Source organism: Lepidothrix coronata, unplaced genomic scaffold (genome assembly GCF_001604755.1).
Source record: "Lepidothrix coronata isolate B3197 unplaced genomic scaffold, Lepidothrix_coronata-1.0 Scaffold12, whole genome shotgun sequence".
Lineage (NCBI taxonomy): Eukaryota > Metazoa > Chordata > Aves > Passeriformes > Pipridae > Lepidothrix > Lepidothrix coronata.
In genome coordinates, this window is record NW_016690192.1 from 3,464,078 (window position 1) to 3,481,378 (window position 17,301).

Below are 17,301 nucleotides of genomic sequence, written 5' to 3' on the forward strand. Positions count from 1 at the left end.
AAAAAAAAAAAAAAGAAAATAATCCTTGGAATGGCATCAAGAGTGTTGTTAGAGGGTCCTTTTCTATGAAGCCTATTTTCGGGTGTAGAAAGACCCCTTGCCCTGAACACCACTGCTGCCTTTTGGGCCCCAGACTCTTCCAGTGTGAAGATCACTTCTTGATTTAAAAGTTTCTTGCTCAAAAGGTTGTTTTTTTTTCCCCAGAGACTGCAGTGGAAATGGAGCCAGCCGGCCCTTCCCAGTGCTGTTTTATGGGGTCACAGCAAAGATCTTGGCTCCAGCATAAATCAGGCTCTAGGGAAAAGCAGCACTAAAAGAAACTCTTAAGAACATTAAACCATAAAATTTCAGTTGGAGTGGGAGGCACGTTCCTGGTTCTCCCGGGGTTTCAGTGCCCATCTGAGTGTCTGTGAGATCGTGATCCAGACTGGGTACTCTGGGGAAAGGTTTCACCTCCCATGGAAAGCTTTGCTGTGACCCCATGGGGAATGTCCCTTTCCCTGAGCTTCCAACTTCCACACTGGATGGGACACAGTGCCCTGGCACTGTTGGTGCTGTGACAGCTCCTCCAGCCCCAGCAAAGCATGCTATGCTGGGATAAATCCTTCTCTCTGCATTTCCAAGACAACATCCCCATGCAAACTGAGGCTGTTTGGCAAAATTGTGAGCACAGAAGCCCAAGGTGGTCTGTCTGGGACAGGGAGCTGCCAAGAGTTCAGGATGGAGGCACCCCTGTAAAACATTGCAGCTTTTCCTTTGGACCAGCTGTGCTCTGCGATGCCCACCACCTCCCCAGTGCACTGTGCTGGATTTCATCTGGAACGATGAGTTGCTTTCACAGCCTCCCCGGCTTTGGGCTGCACAGTTCCATAGGGTGCCAAGCAGGACCCTGCACAGGGCAAAGGTTGTCTAAAGGTTTTCCCTGTACACAAGCTGTGTTTGCTCAGCAAAGCACTGCTGGAAGTGACACCAGGCTTAGCTGGTGCATGGAGGGCTCTGGCAGGCACAAGAGTGTGATGTGACCGCATTGAACTGGGAATGCTGCCCCTTGCCCAGACGTTTGTGGCAAACTGCTCCCTTGGCTACTGGCAGCCTCTGTGACTAAGGGGTGAATTTGCAATTAGGCAAGTGATGGAGGTGCTCTTCTGCCTATGGGACCTTGTCGCAAGGTCTGATGGATAATGCCCTTCCTCCTGCATGGCTCCCCACCTTGGTCATCCCTTGATCCTGGGCATGCAAAACCTGCCGATGTGCTGTCTCCAGTATATGTGTCCATCATGCTTAGATGGGGTTGAAGGGGTGTTTGGATGCTGCAATTGATGGGACACTGGGATGGTTCTGGTTGACAGGGCACAGGGATACTCCAGTTGGCAAGTGCTGGGGTGGTCCAGTTATTGGGTGCTGGGATGCTCTGGATGATGGTGTGTGCTGCTGGGTTTCTTCTTTCCTCGCAGCAACTGGGATGCCAGTGCCATCCCCACCTACGAAGAAGCCCTGACCTGCAGACCTGCCCACGGTGCCCTGGCCTATGTCCAGCCCCCGAGGAGGAAGGAGGATCTCACGCCACCCCTGTACCACTACCTGGAGGAGGATGAGAGCTGGCAGGGTGGCCGCCGGCGCAGCTCCTCCGACAGCGCCTTGTTCCGCCCCAGCCCATCCTGGCTGGAGACCCTGCAACCCGAGGAGCCACAGGCAACGCCTCCCCCCAGCTATGAAAACATCAATATCCGAGGGGTCTGAGCTGGGGGCAGCAAGGGCCATGACTCTGTGGGTGGCTGCCCAGTCCCTCAGCTTTAAACTGAGCCCCTTCCTTTGTGGGGAGGAGAGGAGGGTGGGTGAGGAGGAGAAAGGGTCAGCCGGGCTTTCTGAGCTATCAGTCCAGGGCTGTTGGGATTGCGGGTCCTGTGGGTGATGCATTCAAAGCGTTGGGGGTAACTGGCATGTTTGAAAGCCTTCATATTTTTAATAAAACCGCTGTTGGTTGCAGATGCTTTGTGTTCCCTGCTCTGCCCCACCCTTGGGAGCTCCTTTCAGGCTGCCCACTCAATAATAAAAACTGCAGCAGAGAACGAGGAATCTGGCCAGAGAAAACCCAGCTCTGTGCCGCCCCATTTGCTCCTCTGCCTTTGCAGTGCCCCTTCTGGCCCTACCTCCATCCCTTCCACCTTGCTTCCCGATGTACTGACTTCCCACGCCTGACTTCATGTAGTGTAGAGATGCTCAGTGGCTCATGTGTGTGGTCAGGGCATCCAAGTGCACTTGGCATTTCAGACGGCATCCTATAACGAGCCATCCTGAGCACACAGCCCCCTCCCTGCACACCATGGGTGGGTTTGCAGCCTTGCCCAGAGGAGAGGCCAGAGGCTGTGGGGGCCACTGCCGGTTCCTCCATCCCACCAAAACAATGGGCTGCCCTGGGTTCCCTGCGGACCTGCAGAGCTGCAGAGTGGATTTGGAGCCATAGCCACATACAACATATTGCTTATAATATAATTATTTGTATGTGCTCCCACATGTGCTGGAAAGTAAGGGAATAAAACGAAGGCTAATTAAAGCCACCAACACTGTCTAGCTGTTGGATATGTTTTGGGAAGGGGACACCTTCTAACACTCCAGCTCCAACTTAAGCGAACACAGGGGACAGGGATATTCTGTCCTCACTGCCCCTGGGAGGACCAACCCCACTCCATCCTTTCCTGGCTTTAGTCCCCCCTTTGTAGCCCACCTGCTGCCCAATGAAGCAGCCTTAGCACTCAGCCGGAGAAAGACAAAGGATGTTCCAAACCCATGGGCCTCCAGAAAGACCATGGAGCACTCCCTCCTTCCCTGTTGCAGCCCCACAGTCCTTGAGAAAGTGCTGCACCCTGATATACCCCTTATTTGGGCCTCTGCCAGCTCCAGTTTATGGCCAAGTCCAGCTTCAGTGCCCAGGGCTGGGAAAATCCCAACAGGATCAGCCACTCTCCAGGTTCCTGTCTCCACTGCCATGGCCCCCTCTCCCTCCCTGCTCCTTCCCCAGGCATGGGGTGCCCGCAGGGAAGGTTACGTGGACACGTGCCGGGCGGCTTCACTGGAGTGTGAATGGCGGGTCAGTGTTTGCATTCATTACAAACCCATTAAAAACTGGCTGGCTCAGCCCTGGGCAGGACCAGGTTAGCGTGCAGCTGATCCTCAGCTCCTGGCAGCCTCCGGAAAGAGAAACCACTCCTTGCCTTACGCTGCAGGTGTGCTCAGCGGGCAGCAGTGGCAGGTAAACGGGCTCCCTGGCATCTCTCCTTCCTGTCTCTCCCACCCAGAGCCCATGGCGGAGGAGAAGACCTTCCGTTACGGGTTCATCATCTTGGGTTTCTTCCTGGTGATGACGGGAATTTTCATCATGAGTGTGGAAAAGCCCCACATCTACATCACCTTCTGCGTCCTGGGTGTGCTGCTCATAGCCGTGGGCATCACCTGGAGCATGTGCCAGTGCTACCCAAAGGTAGGATCCATCCTGCTGCTGAGTGCTTTGGGGGGCTTGGGGGCTCAGCTGGGTTTGGGGGGCTTTGACTGCTGTGGATGTGCAGCCTTGGGCTGTGCCTCAGCTTCCCCATCCATGGGGTGAGGTAGCAGCAGATACCAGGGGAAGCCAGCTGGAGTGATCTGGAGGAGGGATTGTTGGCTTGGGATGCTCATGGCCTGCTGATGCCTGCAGGATGTAGCCCCTTGTCCCTCGCCCCCCTGTACTCCTGCACCCTTCAAACCCCAGAGCCTGGTGCTTTGCTTCCAAGCAGGCAGTAGGGAATAATCCCAAGGAAATAAACTTGTGTTTATCTCTCCCATGCAAACCCTTCCCAAACTAGCCCCTTCATTGGGGCCTGAGGCTTGGCAGGCTCCCAGGACTTCCAAGAAAGGACTGTCAAGGCCAAGGATGTTGGAGGGTCCTGGCCCCCCATAGCACAGCCCTCACCTGGCAGTCTCCTTGGCAAAGGGCACTGCCAGCACGGAGAGCAGCCACATGTCCCTGCCCTGGGAAACGGGTCTAGCAGAAAAGGGTTTTTTCAAAGGAGAGGGCGGCTGTGGCACTGCTCTGGGCGCTGCCTGTCAACAAGTTGGCTACCCTCCAAAATGCGGCACGGTGACCTCAGGATCTGGGACCAGCTGGGACCTCTGAAACTGGCTGTGTTTCCTGGGATTGGAGTGAAGCTGATCCCAGTTACCCCCCAAAGCTGAGCTCAACCCCAGCGAGGAGGGAGATGTGGCTTTGCTGCTGTGCTTGGGGCTCAAGGATAGGGCACTCTCAGTGTTGTCCCTGACCACTGACCTCCCCTGTGGGCCCTGGGACCTGCTCTGGGCTTGGGGACATGCATGACTCCACCGGGGAAAAGAGCTGTGCTGGATTCATTCATCCCTTACTGATTTTGCCCAAAAAAGCCCATTTCCAATCAAGACATCAAAATGTGGTGGGAAAACACCCTAAACCCAGCTGAAAGGGCACTCCGACCCTTTTACCACCAAGGAGGGTCGAGTGTGCCCAGCACAGCCCCTGGGCTCTTCCTTCCTTTTTCCCCCAGATAACATTCATTCCTGTGGACCCTGAGGCTGAGCGGTTCCTGGACCACAAACCCACGGTGCTGCCACAGAAGGACATCGGGTGGGTCCCAAAATCTGTACACAGAGTTATGGGTGTGCCCTGGGGATGAGGGCAGTGTTTGAGACTGGGGACAACTGCACTGATTGCAGCACAAAATGCCAAGCAGGAGCCAGGGTGGGGCAGGCAAGGGATGTCTGAGCCATCCCAAGGCTGGAGCCTGAGTGATGCTGGGGGATGCCAAGCATCTGGCTGTGTAGCTGTGGGTATCCCCTTCAAGGATCCATTGGCTCTGCTGCTGGTGTGGGGAGTGATGTGGCCTTGGTAGCCTCTAAAGCCGCTCCCTCAACTGATGGAGCCCTCTGTGCAAGTGCCTGAGGATCTTCCAGCTCCATGGGGTCCAGGTCCTGCTCAGCACCCTGTTATTCCTTTGCCCACAGCTTGGTTGCTCCCTGCCCTGACCAAGAGGCCACCAGCACCTATGAGAAGAGCCTGCCATCCTATGAGCAGATCCAGAGGCAGGCAGTGGGCTCAACTCCACTCCCACCCACGGCACAGCCCAGATCCCACAGCTGCTCCCAGTCAGCCATGCAGGCCAAAGCAGAGGTCCACCGGGAGCTGGGGGGTGCTGGACACCCCCCACAAGACCTGGCACCTCATCTGGAAACAGTGGCAGGCAGCTGGTATGTGATGCTTTTGGGGTCGGGGTCACACTGGTGGGATGCAGGGTGAAAATGGGAGGGATTAGACCAGGTCCTCCCAGGGGAGGGAAAGGAGGCAGAGGGGTCTTTGCTGCTCACACAGCACTGAGTACCCAGACTCCCCAGCCTCTGTGGAGCCTGGATGGTGTCTCAACCCACAGGGAGTCTCTGTACCAAATTATTTCCCAGGAAGAAATCAGGATGGGCTTTGGTTGTAATTTGCATTTTCCTTTAATTTTATCAATACAAATAACATTCCTCACCAGAATAAACCCCAAGTTTCTGGTCAGACTTTGGTAGCAATGAGATGCCCAGTACTTGATCAGCAAACCAGATGCCATGTATGATGTCCAAGTGCTGGTTTGGGAGGTCCCAAAGGGATTTGCAAGTGATGGAGTGAACCATGCAGGCTCAGGGCGTAGGATTTGGATGCATCTGCAGCTGGATTGGGTGCACTGCTTTCCACTTGGGATGCAGTAAAGGCAAGGGCAGCCACCACTTTGTCCGTGGGCAGAAGGAATATGGCAGGTAGATGTCCTTATAATCTACCATGCATGAGGTGGCTGGAATAGTGTGCTCCCAGGGTGCTCCAGCCACCCAGCAAGGGGACTGGTGATGCTGGGATGCTGGCTGAGCAATGCTTCAGCAGCCACCAGCTCCAAAGGAAACCCCAGCTGTGTTTGGTGTAACTCCCACACCACCCATCAGCCCTCCCTGTCCCCACAGCCCCCCTCGTCCGGTGCCAGGGGATGCACCGCTGGCATCCCTCCTGGAGGAGATGGACACACCATCACTAGAGGGCTCCATGCCCGGCACCCCCACACCACAGAGTCGGACCCTGCCATCCACTGCTCGCTCTGGCTGCACCTCGACCAGCTCCCCAGTGCGGGGACAGCACTCCGGATCCCCCCACAAAGGTGCTGAGGAGGAGGATGACCTTTATTATGGGCTCCAAGAGGAGCCGGATGCTCTGCTCAAGGACAGTGACTGCCTTTTTGAGCCTGAAAACTGATTTCCCAGATAAAATGACCACTTGGCATGGACTTATCTCACGGAGGGGATGCAAACATCACAGCCTGGAGGAAAGGGGATGCCCCCAAAGTGCAGCGCCTGCAGCACAGAAGGTCCCCCAGGCTTCTGCACCCCTTGGACACACCCAGCCTTTCTGGAGGCTTTTATTCCCCCAAAACTCAAATGGGGGACTGCCTCCTGAATTCCAGAGCATATAGGACAAAGCCTCCCTCGCTGGAGCCCTTTGGATGGGTACAGAGAAACTGGGCTGGGCAGGATCTGGGAGAAATACTGTGCTTGGGAAGGAAAAGCATTAGTTTTGCTGCTTGGAACAGGATCAAGTTTAGGTGGGTAAAGATGTGCTCACACCAGGTGGGCTTGATGAGGCAGAGATGTCCTCAAAGTCATTCTCCCACTTATCCAAGCTCCCCTGAAATTAAAATCAGATCCTGAGACTCCTGCAGCAGGTAACCTTCATGTCTCTCGGTTGGGAGAGGGGTGATGGAGGTGACAGACTGTGCTGTCCTTCATTTTCTGCACGAGGACCAGCTTCCAGTGCCATTGGAAGCAGAAAGAGGAGGATTCAGCTCAGCCAAAACCCTGGTGATGGCACTTGAGGTGGTGACTTTGGGCACCTGCACTGGGTCAGTGTCAACAACCACAGGGCTGTGGGTGGGCTCGCACACTGGCACCCACCATCCCCAAACTCTCTCTGAATAATAAGTATTTGTTTCAAACCATGTTGATGGATCTAAGCCTGGTTTGTCACCATGACAGAGGTGACACAGCAACTACCCCAGACTACTTGTACCATGAAGAGATGGCAGCACTGGTGGGAGTCGTGACCTCTGCCTGCCCTTTATTTGCTTGAGACCATGGGGATCTGTGTGGCTGAGCCTCCCCAGGGAGGTAGGTTTGGATCTAACCACCAGCAGATCTACAGTGTGGGGATTCTGAGACTCCCTCACCCTGTTTTGGGAAAGCTGAGCTGGATGCTGCCTGTGCATGGCATGGCCCCAGGAGGCGTGGGAGCACATGTGTGCTGACACAGCAGCTCTTCTGCAAATTTTGTAGAATCACAGAATGGTTTGGGTTGGAAGAGAGCTCAAAAATCATCTAGTTCCAATCACCCAAACCCAAAAATACAGGGAAAGCTGTCCTCCATCACCTAAGGAGGATGAAGCATAAGAGCCCTGGAAGGATGCTCCCTGTGCTCCCCTGCTGACCAGGGAGTTCTGTGCTGGAACAGTCCAGGGTGTGCAAGAAGCGCCTCTACCTGGGGCTTCAGGCCCCTGTGACACACCTCCTGGTGTTACTGCACCCCTCACTCACCTTGGCATCACCAAAGCAGCAAGGGAGAAGGGCACGGAGCACTTATGCACTCGAGGTATTTACAGGCAACAGGAGGGTGGGGAATGGAGGCTCCAGTGTTGGCCAAACATTGCCACAGGAGTGAGAGCAGCTGTCTGGGAGGAAGCAATAACAAATTGGTTACACATACTCCTGCCTGTCCTTCCTGGTGGGGGGTGGGTGTGGTAGCTGCAGGGACACTGTTTGAAGGAGGCCGTGTCTCACCGAGTTTCAGAGGGTGCCTGGGGCAGGATGTCACCCTGTGTCTCTGGCTCCTATGGAGTGTGGGAATCTGGTAGAGACCTGAAAACTTTTGCCTCTAAAAACATAGAACAGTTTGGACTGGGAGAGACCTTTAAAGACCATCTAGTCCAACCTCCCTGCCATGGGCAGGGACACCTTCCACTAGACCAGGTTGCTCCAAGCCCCATCCAACCTGGCCTTGAATGTTTCCAGGGATGGGGCAGCCACAGTTTCTCTGGGAAACCTGTGCCAGTGCCTCACCACCTTTACAGTAAAGAATTTCTCCCTAATATCTAATCTAAACCTGCCCTCTTTCAGTTTGAAGCCATTCCCACTTGTCCTATCACTACATGCCCTTGTCAGAAGTGTCTGTCCAGCTCTCCTGCACCCCCTCTACTGAAAAGGGCTCCAAGGTGTTCCTGGAGCCTTTTCCAGGCTGAACATTCCCAGCCCTTTCAGCCTTTCCTCAGAGGAGAGGTGTGCTATCTCATGTCCTGGCACTCACTACTGCTTTTGGCAAAAGAAATTTACTTTCCAAAAGCATTTCTTCCGATGGGGCAGGGGAGGGGGCTGACACGGGGCCTTGACCCTCCCTCCCACGGGACCCTTTGCGCAGCTGGATGAGTCCCCCCATCCCTGGCGCAGCATCCTTGAGCCGAAGGACTCGGCTCCTGCGCCGGCCGAGGTTAAACATTGTGGGAATCGGTACATTCTTGCATGGCATTAAGCGAGCAGCCCGGCTTTTGGGGGTGGGGGGAGGAATTACCACTCGCTCGCCGCCCACGAGTGTCACCCACCCGCAGGGACTCCGCGGCAGGGAGCCGATGAAAGAGAGGAAGAGGAAGCCACGTGGGGTGGGGTGGTGCCCGTGCACTTGAGGGCCCGCGGGGAAGAATGACATCAGCGCACCAGTGGTGTAGTGGTATCATGCAAGATTCCCATTCTTGCGACTCGGGTTCGATTCCCGGCTGGTGCAAATACGAAGTGGGCCTTTTCTGATGTGTAGCGCCATGTCAGAGAACTATCAAGCTCCTGTAAATTGCGCAGAAACATCCCGGGAAAGTGCCGTGTTTTTTTATGCTACGGGATGGGAGAGAGTCCGGCCCAGCATTGCCCAGCCCCCTGTCCGCACCGCTCTGAGCCCTGCGGCTCCCCGGGAATAGAGCGCAACAAGGATTCTTCCCCCTTGTTGCAGTCCTCTCTGATGCCTCCTCTGCTCTCTCCTTCCTCCCCCCTCAACAGGACCCCCCTCTGTACACGGACACAGCCGGTGATCCCGCTGCTCTCAGCAGCAGGAGGAAGCGCTACTGGAAGCACCCCAGGGTGCCAGGACCGAATCAGATCTCTTCTCTACAAGGTGCAAGTTTTGGGCTATTTCTGAATATTTTTTCAATTAAATAAATAATCTTTCTGCAGATATCTACTCCTGGAGAGAGCTCCAGAGCTGGGCATCTCTCACACTCTCAGTCCAGTTCTGGTGCTGGATGTTCATGCCGAGCTCTCTCTGGGTTCCTCAGCACGTCCAGGTGTGTGTGGGGCTGGAGGGCCTTTGCCACCTCCTACTATTTGGGCTCCTTCCATCCTTCCCTGGGACACAGCTTGTCCCCTGGCAAAACGGAAGGGAGCAACTGCAGGGAAAGGGAGACTGTCTCCCTCGAGATGGGGTGCCCCAGTTCTCAGTTGCCCTGAAAGTGTCCTAAGGCACCAGTGGTGTATTGTGGGACTTAGCGGCACTGATGAAGCTGAGCCAAAAATCAGGAGTGAGACTTGTCCCCACGATCAGTGTCCTGGACACTGACTCTTCCAGTGTCAGCTTGCTGCGGAGGAAAGTGGGTGACAAGTGGGGTCTGGTCTCCCCCAGTTACCCAACCCAGGGTGAAGGCACCCACTTGAGGTCTCATTAAGAAATCATAAACTGTACACATCCATAGAAAACATACTCATACCTATAAACTATATACATCCATATAAAACATACATGTCCACACAAACCATACACATCCATATGAAACATACACATCCATATAAAACATGTACATTCATATAAACATATAAGCTCCGAGAAGCTTAAAAATAACCAATAAAAAATAAATATATCCCTATTTTCCTGAAAAGCTGGGAGCAGGGACAGGACTTGCCGAAGGTCATCGGGGATATGGGGCAGTGTGGGAACCTGGCGCTGCAGGAGGGCAGAGGTGGGAAGCAGCCGGGAGAGCCACGGGAAAGCACCGAACCGCATCCCGCAAAAAGGATATTTAAGATGTGTGACGACTCTGTAAAAAATGCCCAAACAGGATTAGAGGCTTTCATGGGAATTTATCCCTGGAGTGAAGCAGTAGGAGGCACATTAAAGCGTTCAGCCCTTTCTGAAATTAGTCCTTGAGCGGCTGCACTTTGCTCGCCAGAGCCCCCAGCGATGCGCCGGGACTCGGGGTGAGCAGCGTCCCCCCCATCCCTCTCCCCGCGCCCCCGCGCCGTGACCCAGCGTCCCGCGCCCCCTCCCGCGGCCCCGTTAGTGGTTAACGCGCCTGGGTGGGCCGCTGGGGCCGCCGGCCGTGGCGTGATCGCCGCCCCGCCGAGCTGAGCCCTCGCCGCGACGGGCAAAGCCGCGGCCGCCGCTGCGCTCCAGGACCTGCCGGTGCGCTCCGGAACATCGGCTCCGCCGGTGCGCCCCGGGTCTCGGCTCCGCGGGTGCGCTCCGACCTCTCGGCCCCACTCCAGCCCCTCAGCCCCGCTCCGGCCCCTCGGCCCCGCGGGTGCGTTCCGGCCCCTCGGCGGTCGCGCAGCATCTCCCCGCCGGCGCCGTCCCCCCGGCGCTGAGGGTCGCGGCGCCCCCCGGCTGTGCCCAGCGGGGCGCGGGGGCGGGATGTCCCCACGGGGACTGGTGCTGGCCCTGGTGCTGGCGCTGGCGGAGGAGCTGGGGCTGACGCTGGGGGCGGCAGAAGGGGGGGCAGCCGCCGTCGGGGCCGCCCCACCGGGACCCGCCGCTTTCCATCGCGCCGCCAAGGTGAGGAGAGTGGGATGGGGGGACAGCCACGCGTCTGTGTGTGTGTGTGTGTGTCCCAAGCCCCAGCCCGGTGCTTGTGTTCCCACAGGCGTCGTGGAGGCTGCCCGGGCGCTACGTGGTGGTGTTGCAGGAGGGCAGCAGTGGGGCCGAGGTGCGGGGCACAGCGCGACGTCTGCGAGCCCGGGCGGCTCGGCGGGGACACCTGACCGAGCTGCTGCACGTCTTCCACCTCCTGCCTGCCTTCCTGGTGAGAATGAGCAGCGACGTCCTGGACATGGTATGTGGGATGGAGGACAGGGTCGTGGCGCAGGGCAGTAGCAGGGGTAGGCACTGGTGGGGGGAAGCAGTTCCCACCTCAGGGTGAACAGGAGCTTTGCCACCACGCTGGGCACTGTATCTCCTCCCCGCAGGCGCTGAAGCTGCCACATGTGAAGTACATTGAGGAGGATGCCTATGTCTTTGCCCAGAGCATTCCTTGGAACCTGGGCAGGATTGTGCCACTACAGCCCAACTCAGGCACCTACAACCCTCCCAGTAAGCACTGGGGTGTGAGGGGGTGACCATAGGGGTTTGGGGAAGGGTCACTGACCCCATCCTCTCTCCTGATCTTGAGGGATGGGGATAGCCCCCTGGCCCATGGTGCTGTGGGTCTGGAGTTGCATTTTGAGAGCAGGCCAGATGGCCTGGGCTGACTGCGGTGGTGGTTGCCTTTCCCCCTGGCTGCATCCCTGACAGATAAAGGTGAACTTGTGGAGATTTATCTGCTGGACACCAGCGTGCAGAGCACCCACCGGGAGATCGAGGGAAGGGTGTTTGTGACTGGCTTCGAGAGTGTCCCTGAGGAGGACAGCACCCACTTCCATAGGCAGGTAAGCCCCGAGATGCCACATGCTGCGTTCTGGCAAGAGCATCCCCCTGCATCCACCAACCCTGGCCAGGCTTGTGGGACTTCCCAGGACAAGGGGGAGACTTGGCTTGGGGCAAAATGCTGGGCGGGACATGCAACAGCAGGAGTTGTGGTCCTGGAAATATTGGGGCCCTCCATGTGGTCTATTTGGAGCTGCGGCTGAGCAGGGCAGGTCTTCTTTCTGGGGAAAGCAGTCTGGAGGGGCACAGGTACGCGTCAGGTATTGTTGCAAGAGGTAATCCAGGCAGGATGGAGCGGGGAGGATGCTCTGGGGTTGCAAACCTGCTTAGACACAATGGGCTGGGGCATGAAACTGGGATGCCTGCTCCAGGCCAGCAAGTGCAACAGCCATGGGACCCACGTAGCCGGGGTGCTGAACGGACGTGACGCCGGCGTGGCCACCGGCGCCAAAGTTCACAGCTTCCGAGTGCTGAACTGCCAGGGGAAGGGCACCGTCAGCAGGACCCTCATGGGTGAGTGACCCCACGCCTTGGAGAGGAGCACATTCCCTTTTGAAGCTCCCCGCCTCGTCCCCCTCCTGCGATAGTGTCTTGTCCCTCTCAGCCCTGGAGTTCATCAAGATGAGGCTGGAGGCTCAGCCCTACGTGCCCCTGGTGGTGGTGCTGCCCTTGGCCGGTGCCCACAGCCGTGTGCTGAATGCTGGCTGTCGGCGCGTGGCTCAGGATGGGGTGGTGATTGTCGCGGCTGCTGGCAACTACAAGGACGATGCCTGTCTCTACTCACCTGCGTCTGAGCCGGAGGTATGGGCTGTGGGGGTCCCCTGAGGCTTGGGCACATGCAGGAACATGGTGCCACCTTATTCCCTCCTGTGCCAGGTCAGCTGAGTGGGCTGGGGCTGTGCATCCTGTCCTGCCTGTGCTCCCCTCTGTCGCTGCCCTGGCAGGTCATCACCGTCGGTGCCACCAACAGTGAGGACCAACCCGCCTCCATCGGCATCCTGGGCACCAACTTTGGCCACTGTGTGGACCTGTTTGCCCCAGGGGATGACATTATCGGTGCCTCCAGTGACTGCAGCACGTGCTTCACAGCACAGAGCGGGACCTCACAGGCAGCTGCACATGTGGCAGGTGAGCTGGGCTCTGGCGGGGGCAGGAAGGGCTGACCTTCCACTTACTGGTGCTGAGCACATGTCCCTGTAGGCACAGGGCATCAGGGATGCCTCAGCTGGGGACATTTTTGTGTGCCATGATGCCATGGTTTTGGCATGTTTGTCTCATTTGGGTGCTGCTGCCTGCACAGAACTCCCACATCCTGTGTGTGTGGGCAGTGGGCTGCAGGGATGCCTTCTCCTGCCTCTCTGGAGTTATGTTGCTCAAGGGAACGTTGTGTAGATATCTGCATGTCCCCTGGTTCTCACTGCAGCCCCCTGGGCTCTTGCAGGCCTTGCTGCCATGCTGCTTAGCGCTGAACCCCAGCTGAGCCTCGCCGAGCTCCGGCAGCGCCTCTTGCACTTCTCCACCAAGAATGTCATGGACATGACGTGGTTCCCAGAGGACCAGAGGCTCCAGACACCGAACAGAGTGGCTGGGCTGCCCACACAGCTGAGTGCAGGTAAAGACCTTGCTGCCTGCTGGGTGCCTGGCAGAGCTCTGTCCTCATCCAGAAAAAAATGCTGGGATTAAAGCAATAGCGTGTTGGCAGGGCATGTCCCTTTCTGAGCTGTGCTGAGGATGGCTGAGCCTGGGTTTGCATGCAGAGGGTGGGGAAGATGGAGCCTGACCTGTGCCATGGGCACTGGGTGACACTGTGGGTGTCACTGTGGGTCCACCCCACCGCTGACACCATGGGCCCCGTTGCAGAGGAGCAGCAGCTGTACTGTCGTTCGGTGTGGTCGGGGCTCACCTGGCATGCCCCGGCTGTGGCTCGCTGTGCCAGCACCGAGGAGATGCTCAGCTGCTTCAGCTTCTCCCACAGCAGCAGGCAGCTGGGGCAGCACATGGAGGTGAGCAGTGTGTGTGGAGGCAGAATTACTGCCCCTAGGGTGCCCCCCAGCCTCGAAGGCCCCAAGCACCCCAGTGACACCCTGTGCTGCCCTGGCTGCAGGACAAGGATGGGCAGAAGCACTGCGTGGCTCACAACGCTTTCCAGGGCCAGGGAGTCTACGCCATTGCCAGGTGCTGCACATGGCCCAGGGCCAAGTGCTGGATCAACACCAGCTCCTCAGCGGCTGAGGGGGCCAACTGCTCCCCACAGGACCACGTGCTGACTGGTAATGCCTGACATGGCAGGTTACAGACCCTTGAGCCTGATGGCCAAGGGTGTTTCTTCCAGAAAAACTCTAGGACCTGGGGTTAAAGAGTGGGGGTTAAAAGAGTGGGTGTGGGTGCTGGGGTGGAGGGAAGGAGTATATGTGCTGCGTGCATGGAGGCGAGGAGGCTCAGGTCTCATTCAGAACATTCCTTGGCACCTGTGTGTGCACTGGGACGCTGCCATGGCTGCCCCATGCTGACAGCTCCTCTCCCCCTGGCAGGGTGCAGTTTCCACTCCCCCTCTATGGCACTGGGTGATGGTGGCAGACCTGTCACGGGGCTGGGGAGCAGGCCCAGACGCTGTGCAGGCAGGACAAAGGTAGTGGCACATGCCTTGTGCTGCCCCGCTGCCAGTCTTGAGTGCCAAGTGAAGGAACACACGTCCCTGGGCTCTGAGGAGAAGGTAGGGATGGGGAACACCCCTCCACTGGGGTGCTATCCTTTTCTCTGCTTATCCCTCTGCTACCCTCATGGCTGTCCCATCCCCAGCCTTCACTAATGTCCCCAGTTGCTCACCTGTAATGGGACAGCCCACCCAGCTGGGTGACACCAGTCACATCACCCTGAGTCCTGGGGACCACCAGGAGCGGGTAGGCCCCTGCCCCTTTGGTGGCCTGTGAAGGATGACCTTTTCTCTTCCTTAGGTGACGGTGTCCTGTGACAGCGGCTGGACACTGACGGGCTGTAACGCCCATTCCCAGAGCCCCGGCACCACGAGAGCCTATGCCATGGACAACACCTGCGTGGCAGCTGGTGTTCCTGGCACCAGCACGGCTGTGGCCATTGCCACTTGCTGCCGGAGCCGGCAGTAGGGACAGGCTGGTGGCTCTCCTGGCCTGGTGATTCCAGTACACCTCGGATGGGTGCTGTGCTGGACCACCCTATCCCCTGCTCAGGACCTTCCCATGGCTGAGCTGCTGTTCCCAGCATGGTCCAGGCTCCAACATGTGGCTGCTGACAACCTCTGTGTTTGGGATGCTGTGACGGTGGGGTACAAGCTCGTCACCCTCTCACACACAGCAGGGTGGGGATCCAGGGCGGGAGCTCTCCAAGCAGGCCCTGTGCATCTGGAGCCCTGTCCCATCACTGGAGTCAACACAGAATCCTTTCCCTGCCACATGCCAGGTCCTTCTGTAAACACCCTGACTGTACAAGCCATGTGTTGTCAGCCAACATGACAAAACTAGTACCTTTTTAAAGAAAAAAATATTATGGTGAGGATTTATCCTTTCTTTCCTGCTTAGTTGCTCATTAGTTGTCAGCTAATGCTGCTTAGCACCTGGAAAATCCTAGTTTAGCCATTTTGGGGCAGTTTTATAATTGCCTACTCGTGTTCCTAGGAGAATTCTTTACTTTTGAGTCAAGTGTAAGGGCTGTAGTTTAAACAGTCTGCTTGTTTAATTAGATTTTAATCTGCATTGCTACAGTCAGCTACTGCTTTGTTAGTGCTTTTTTTTGTTGTTAAGTCAAAGTTAATGATCTGCTGGTGTTATGTGTTAACAGTTTCCCTTTCAGGTCCCCAAGACACATAGAACTGGCTGTAATTCCTTTGAAAAAAAAAAAAGAAGAAAAAACTTTCATAGCACCTTGGTTTTTACATTTGTACCTTAAATATTTATTTGGAATTTTATAAATAAACATTTTATAAATGTCTTTTTAAAATAAAACTCATAGATCAGTGCTCATATGATCCATTGTCTGACTTCATGTACATCCCCATGGGGAACCGGTCTGGAAGGGGGAGCTGGCACCCATCCAGCAGGGATGCTGCTCCCCCAAAAGAGCTCTGCTTTGTTAGTGAACCAGCCACAGGCCCCCACCTCAGATCCGATCCCTGCCTGGGGTCCAAGGTGTCCCTGGATAAGCGCTGGCACACTCAGAGGTCAGTGCAGACAGCACAGATTCCCTCTATTGCCACAGCTGGGCGGAGCTCTGGGCAGGGCTGAGTCGTGTTGTCCCACACACACACATAGGCAAGAACAGAAGTTTGTTTTAACAACAGAGAGTAGGGCAAGAGCTTCCAGTTATGGAAACAAACATCACCCAGCTTAGAGGAAAGTGTCCTTGTGCTTGTGTTGCTGTTGTTACTAACACTGGGCTTCACTTGGGAAGTGGTGGAGCCCCACAACAAAGACAAAGCTTGGCTTGGATTGATGCACACAGCAGGGAAAGGCTGAGAAGCACCAGAAGCCACCAGAGCTGGGTCTCAATTTTCTTTCAGTGTTTAACAGTCTCCTGGTACTACAATGTATAATTTGTGTGGTGTTACCTGAGGACAGATGAAAAAAATAAAGCTTGATACCACAAGCACCAGGTTAACCTGTCAAACTTCAGGTGGTTTGGGTGTTTTCCCCATCCAAAAGCACCTTGCAGTTCTGTTGCTCCAGCTTTAATTGGCAAGAGAAGACAGACCCAGCACAAAGCACCACTTTGAAAGGTTGAAACTAATTCTAAGTTGTTAACTAAAGCTGGCAAAAGCACAACCCTAATCTAAACATATAATTACATGTCACGAACATAATTACAGCCCATAACTTCATCAGCTAAAACCTGAGTTTTGCACAAAGAGGCAGAAAACAAAAAGGGATGTCAGCCTGAGAGCTCCTGGACAGTTTTGAGGCAGCAGGTGATTTTTCAGCAGACTCCTTAGGCTGTAACCTCTCAAAACACGCACCAGATATTTCAGCTCTGACTTCCCTGCAAGAGGGGAGGATCCAGCAGAAGGCGTGAGCTTGTTCCGTGCATGATAAGCCAGATAGAGTTTTCCCAGCTTAGTTTAAGCATACATAAGCCTGGTGGAAGCAAACAATATTAAAAGATTAGCTCTTGCTTAGCATCTTGTACTTGGGTAGGCAGAAAAGCCTCTCACATTCAGGAGAGCAGTGCTGATCCCAGGGATGCCGTGGGCAGTCCTGGCAGCAGTTTGCAATGCCCATCCCGTACTTCCAGGACTGCCAATGGAAAGCACTGGCTGGGTCATGCTGGAAAGGTAAAAGTCCTTGTCCTTAGAGCAGAGGACAAAGGCAGCTGTCAGAAGGCAGAGTGGGGATGGCAGCCCAGGCTGTAGCTCCTGGTTTCCCAGACAGGGGAGCAGGGGAATACTGGCTCCATGGCACTGCTGCATGTCCAGCTCTGCCCCTTGCCCCCACAGAAGACGCAGGATGAGTGCACATCCAGATCAACCACAAATCTGGGATCCGACACACTAAAGCCGCTCTAATCTGCGACTGTGAGCAGGGCCAGGG

General features: G+C 56.0%; 3 protein-coding genes and 1 non-coding gene across 5 annotated transcripts in view; all 4 read left to right on the top strand.

Moving 5' to 3' along the window:
* Positions 1 to 1,988, top strand: part of TMEM61 (transmembrane protein 61) — a 6,264-nt gene extending 4,276 nt beyond the window's left edge. For both annotated transcript variants that reach the window (XM_017805288.1, XM_017805289.1), the window contains exon 3: positions 1,455 to 1,988. In XM_017805288.1, the coding sequence (XP_017660777.1) occupies positions 1,455 to 1,740 (286 nt within the window). In that variant the 3' untranslated portion in view covers positions 1,741 to 1,988. The remainder of the gene's footprint in view (positions 1 to 1,454) is intronic.
* A 1,163-nt stretch (positions 1,989 to 3,151) lies between these two features.
* On the top strand, positions 3,152 to 7,011 carry BSND (barttin CLCNK type accessory beta subunit). Its single transcript, XM_017805317.1, has 4 exons — positions 3,152 to 3,478; positions 4,551 to 4,630; positions 5,008 to 5,250; positions 5,995 to 7,011. The coding sequence occupies exons 1-4, from the start codon at positions 3,302 to 3,304 to the stop codon at positions 6,278 to 6,280; spliced, it is 786 nt and encodes a 261-aa protein (XP_017660806.1). The 5' UTR covers positions 3,152 to 3,301; the 3' UTR covers positions 6,281 to 7,011.
* Positions 7,012 to 8,777: 1,766 nt separating this feature from the next.
* On the top strand, positions 8,778 to 8,848 carry TRNAG-CCC. The gene has a single exon. It is a non-coding gene; the product is annotated as a tRNA-Gly (tRNA).
* A 1,890-nt stretch (positions 8,849 to 10,738) lies between these two features.
* PCSK9 (proprotein convertase subtilisin/kexin type 9) lies at positions 10,739 to 15,739 on the top strand. Its single transcript, XM_017805293.1, has 12 exons — positions 10,739 to 10,879; positions 10,968 to 11,156; positions 11,290 to 11,413; positions 11,615 to 11,748; positions 12,118 to 12,259; positions 12,351 to 12,547; positions 12,691 to 12,874; positions 13,188 to 13,358; positions 13,607 to 13,749; positions 13,851 to 14,016; positions 14,278 to 14,459; positions 14,701 to 15,739. The coding sequence occupies exons 1-12, from the start codon at positions 10,739 to 10,741 to the stop codon at positions 14,866 to 14,868; spliced, it is 1,941 nt and encodes a 646-aa protein (XP_017660782.1). The 3' UTR covers positions 14,869 to 15,739.
* The last annotated feature ends 1,562 nt before the right edge of the window (positions 15,740 to 17,301 follow it).